The sequence below is a fragment of the Benincasa hispida genome, chromosome 8, assembly GCF_027475165.1.
Source record: "Benincasa hispida cultivar pf3 chromosome 8, pf3_genome.v1.1, whole genome shotgun sequence".
NCBI lineage: Eukaryota > Viridiplantae > Streptophyta > Magnoliopsida > Cucurbitales > Cucurbitaceae > Benincasa > Benincasa hispida.
Genome location: NC_143485.1, coordinates 11,438,186 through 11,443,114, shown reverse-complemented (window position 1 = coordinate 11,443,114; position 4,929 = coordinate 11,438,186). Strand labels below are relative to the sequence as shown.

General features: G+C 40.4%; 1 protein-coding gene across 1 annotated transcript; it reads left to right on the top strand.

Annotated features, from left to right (window-relative positions):
• The first annotated feature begins 884 nt into the window (after window positions 1-884).
• Window positions 885-4,104, top strand: LOC150034360 (uncharacterized). Its single transcript, XM_090316690.1, has 2 exons — window positions 885-1,061; window positions 3,646-4,104. Exons 1-2 carry the CDS (start codon window positions 885-887, stop codon window positions 4,102-4,104), a joined length of 636 nt encoding a protein of 211 aa, XP_090172816.1.
• Window positions 4,105-4,929: the final 825 nt, after the last annotated feature.

Genomic DNA, 4,929 nt, shown 5'->3' with positions numbered 1-4,929 from the left:
GATCGCAAGTCTTGTGATCGTATGCGATCGTGAGAAGTTTCTTAAAAAGGTGGCCGCATAAAGACTGCGCATCAAGGTGACAGCATAATAAATCATGATGGGATGAAAAGCTGATAACGGTTGAATCCGAATTTAGTTGACAAGCCGTTAAAAGTCACACTATAGCAAGTACACTCAACTTTCGGTGACCAATAATCAGTGCATCAGAATAGGGGAATTAATGTCGCCTATCATTGTAGTCATTAGTAAGAAAGGTTGCTTCACCTTGAGCATTGAGAAATGTAGTACTAATATTTGTGTGTAGCATGATCGCATAGCTTATGCACAATCTTAGAAAATGTTAGCGAAACCCCTTCTCAACCTCTTCATCACATACTCATTGTAACTCTACGCGTTCATCACTCTGCGTCAAACTCCGGCGCATAGAAAAAACCTTAATCAAAACACCATCTCCTTCATTTGTTTTTATTACCGCAAGAGAATCAAAGTGACTGTCGCATATTTACTTAGTAGTCCCTGTGTTCGACCCTGGACTTACCAGGAAACCTAAGAAGGCTTATACTTGGGTCTTATTAGGGAAACTTGCATGTTCACTGTATAACACACATCACCGCAAACTCACACCAGAACACATCACAATTTTCACGCATCAAGTTTTTGGCGTCGTTGCCGGGGACCATGGTATATATTGCGCTAACAGCAAACCTCTTTCATTTTCTTTATAGCTTTTGACCTTTGTGCATTGCCATTCCTTCAGTAAGGGAAGAAGCAGGCATCGCATGAGCGAAGGACACGCTCCTGTGCTCAACTACGACCTAGAGGTCGAAAGAACATTCCGAAAAAGATAGAGAGACAACCACCGACAACAAGAAAGAACTCCCAGAATGGCGGAACAACTAGAAGAAAGAGCCGCAAATATGAACAACATAATGGCAAATCCTATCCTCCTAGCGAATGATCGTAATAGACCCATCCGAGACTATACATCACCTAACCTGTATGATTTCTCCCCAGGAATCATGAGGCTGGCTTTGGACAGATCAAGGTTTGAGATGAAGCCGGTTATGTTACAGATGATCTAGACAGCCGAATAGTTTTGTAGACGGGGTGGCGAAGATTCGCACGCCCATCTCTGGAGCTTTATTGAAATTTGTAACACTTTTGTGTTCCCGAATATCTCCAGTGAAGAAGTTCGACTCACACTATTCCCATTTTCGTTTGCGATAAGGAAAGAAAATGAGCATACTTCCTTGAACTGGGTGAGATAACCTCATGGGAACAAGTTTTCAAGAAGTTTATGAAGAAATATTTTCCTCCTACAGAGAATGCCAGAAGGAGGAAGTTAATTACAAATTTTGAACAAGAAAAAGACGAATTGCTCAACGACCCTGTGGGCGGGGTTTAAGAGATTAGTGTGAGATTGCCCGCACAACGGATTACTAGACTGCCTCTAGATGGAAATTTTCTACCATGGATTAAATCCTACATCGCAGATAGCTGCCATTCCCGCAAAGACTAAAAAAGAAGCAAAATGATGAAGGTCAGTATCATCGCTTTCTGGAATTATTAAAACAGCTACACATCAACATTCCTTTTATAGAAGCGATAGAGCAAATGTCGAAATATGCCAAGTTTTTTAAGGATATGGTGTCGAAAAAAAGAAGTATAGGAAAGTTCGCTACGGTGGCATTAACACAAAAATTAAACGCTATAATCCCACCAAAGATGCACGACCCAGGCAACTTTACGATACCCTGCTCAATTGGTAGGATATACATCGATCAAGCATTATGTGATCTTGGGGCCAGTATAAATTTAATGCCCCTTTCAATCTTCAAACAGTTGAATGTGGGGCAGCTAACGCCCACGACGGTGACTCTTCAGCTTGCACACAGGTCCCTAGTACACCTTGAAGGAAAGTTGAAGGATGTCTTGGTCACAATCGATAAATTCATTCTACTAGCAGGCTTCATCATTCTAGATTACGAGGCGGACAAAGATGTGCCTATCATATTGGCACAACCATTTTTATCCACTGGTCGTGCTCAAATTGATGTGCACAAAGGAGAGATCACGATGAGCATCAATGGGAAGAAGCTCAGGTTTAACATCATCAAAGCGATGAAGTATCCAGAAGATGAAGGCCTATCAGATTCTACAATGAACATAGTTGCAATGAAGAATTAGAGTCCGAAGAAGAAGATGAAGGAGAGGATGCGACAGCATCCGTAGAAACCTATCATGTAATCACAGAGACGGTAAACAATGAAGAAAAGTTGAATTTGAATGAAGAAAGAAGAACAAAGAAACATTCCTTAGAACAACCACCTACCTTGGAGCTAAAAACTCTGCCAAGTCATTTGAAATACGTGCAGGATTCTACGGACAGTTTGTGAATGACTTCTCTAAGATAGCTCGACCGTTGAGTGCATTCCTAGAGGCTGACAGAACTTTTGACTTTGATTCACAATGCCTCAATGCATTCAAAGTATTGAAGAACACATTAATTACAGCGCCTATTTTGATCACACCCAATTGGATAAAGCCATTCAAGTTAATGTGCGATGCCAGCAGTTGTGCGATGAGGGCAGTGTTAGCACAGAAAAAAAAGACAATGTGGCACCCCATCGCATATGCGAGCAGAACATTGAACTCCGCCTAGGCAAACTACACTACCACAGAGAAGAAGCTTCTTGCAGTAATCTTTGCGCTTGAAAAATTTAGACCCTACTTATTGGGATCCGAAGTTATAGCTCACACTGACCACTCGACAATAAGATATTTAATGACAAAAAAAAAAATGTAAATCCGAGGCTAATCTGATTGGTTCTCCTCATCCAAAAATTTAACATGGAGATAATTTACCGCAAGGGAATAGAGAACCAGGTAGCTGACCACTAGTCGAGATTAGAGAATCTGAAAAATAGACCGCATTCAGTCGGAGGTGAACGTATCCTTTCCAGACGAGCAGTTGTTCAAACTTGAAGAATTACCGTGGTATGCAGATGTTATCAATTTCTTGGTTTGTGAACAATTTTCGGAAAATTACACAGCCCACCAAAAGAAGCGGCACATTCATGAATGTAAATCCTATTATTGGGACGAGCCGAATCTTTATAGAAGGGGGCCAAACTAGATCTTGCGACTCTATGTGCCAGAGACTGCGTTTCAGTGCATACTTTTTCAATACCATGACTCATTCTATGGTGGACATTTCAGGGGATAATGTACAGCAGCAAAAGTTTTACAAAGCGGGTATTATTGGCTAACTTTATTTAAGGATGTGTGAGACTATTCTATGAAATGCGACAAGTGCCAGTGCACTGGAAACATTTCTGAGAAGAATGCGATGTCGATGAACATTATATTGGAATTGGAACTTTTTGACGTTTGGGGCATAGACGTCATGGGACCATTTCCACTATCAAGTGGTCACAAATATATTCTATTGGTCGTCGATTATGTCTCCAAGTGGATTAAAGCCGTATATGCATCATAAACGACGTGGCGACAATCTACAAATTCTTACGGAGAAATATCTTCACTCGTTTTGGCACCCCACGTGCCATAATAAGTGATGAAGGATCCCACTTTGTCAATTGCATCATTAACAAACTTCTGCTTAAATACAATGTCCATCACAAGATCGTCACCGCATATTACTCCCAGACAAACGGCCAAGCCAAGGTGTCTAATAAAGAAATCAAGCTGATTCTAGAAAAGGTGGTGAATCCCTCACGAAAGGACTGGGCCATGAAGCTTGACGATGCCTTGTGGGCATATAAAACTGCATATAAAACACCCATAGGCATGTCCCCGTATGCGTTGGTGTTTGGGAAGGCATGCAATCTACTGCTAGAATTAGAGCATAAGGCACTGTGGGCTGTGAAAAAGCTCAACTTTGATTTGAAGGCCGCAGGGGAGGAGAGAAAACTTCAGTTACTCAAGCTGGATGAATGGAGAATTCAAGCATATGAAAATGCCAAGATCTATAGAGAACATACAAAGCGTTGGCATGACAAGCGACTGTGTGAAACGAATCTCCAGGTTGGTCAGAAGGTCTTACTATTCAATTCTAGGCTACGACTTTTCCGGGAAAACTGAAATCACGCTGGTCTGGACCATTCATAATTAAAGAAGTATTTCCACACGGTGCGGTCGAATTAACAAATGAAGAAGGGACCAGCACATTTAAGTGTTGGGGTTGATGCCCTAAAGTCTCGTGTCTTGTAGTTTGTAAACAGAATGTACGAACACTTGTGTTGTTAATATATGATATTTACTTCACATCCTTGTATTTTGCTCAGTTAATTGTTTTATTTGCTTTACCACAAACCAATAAACATAAAATTCCTAGTTATCTGTATGTGACTCAAGCATGTATGTGGTGACATACAACTGGATCATGTCTTGAGTGATAACCAAAATGGTCTGTATTGTTCATTAGAGGAATCAATGGTATTTAAGAAGTGAGATGTAACTATAGGGGTAAAACGGTAAATTGACCCAACTGTACTTACAAGCATCTGTGGAGGGTCATCGTACTCATGATTGGTTATATCCGATGGACACAGAAATATATCTGTGGTAAAAAGAGTTCAGCTGTTGGTCTTTAGTGGAATCACTGACAGTTAACGGATGGTAGATCTCGTGGCTAAAGAGTTTAGTCAGCCATTCATGTACCGTTTGAGCTTCGAGCCACAAGTCCATTAGGTCCTCTAGGTAGCTTGGATAAAGTCGAGAACCAATATTTAGGTTAATTTGAAATGTTCACATTGACAAGAGGAAGTTCAATTATATATGATAATTGGACTGGTTAATTATATATGATATAATTGGCTAAATGTATGAGATACATTATTTCGGAGGAAATTAGATATAAGTATGATTTATATCAAGTAGAGGAGAAAATACAATAGTAGATATGTG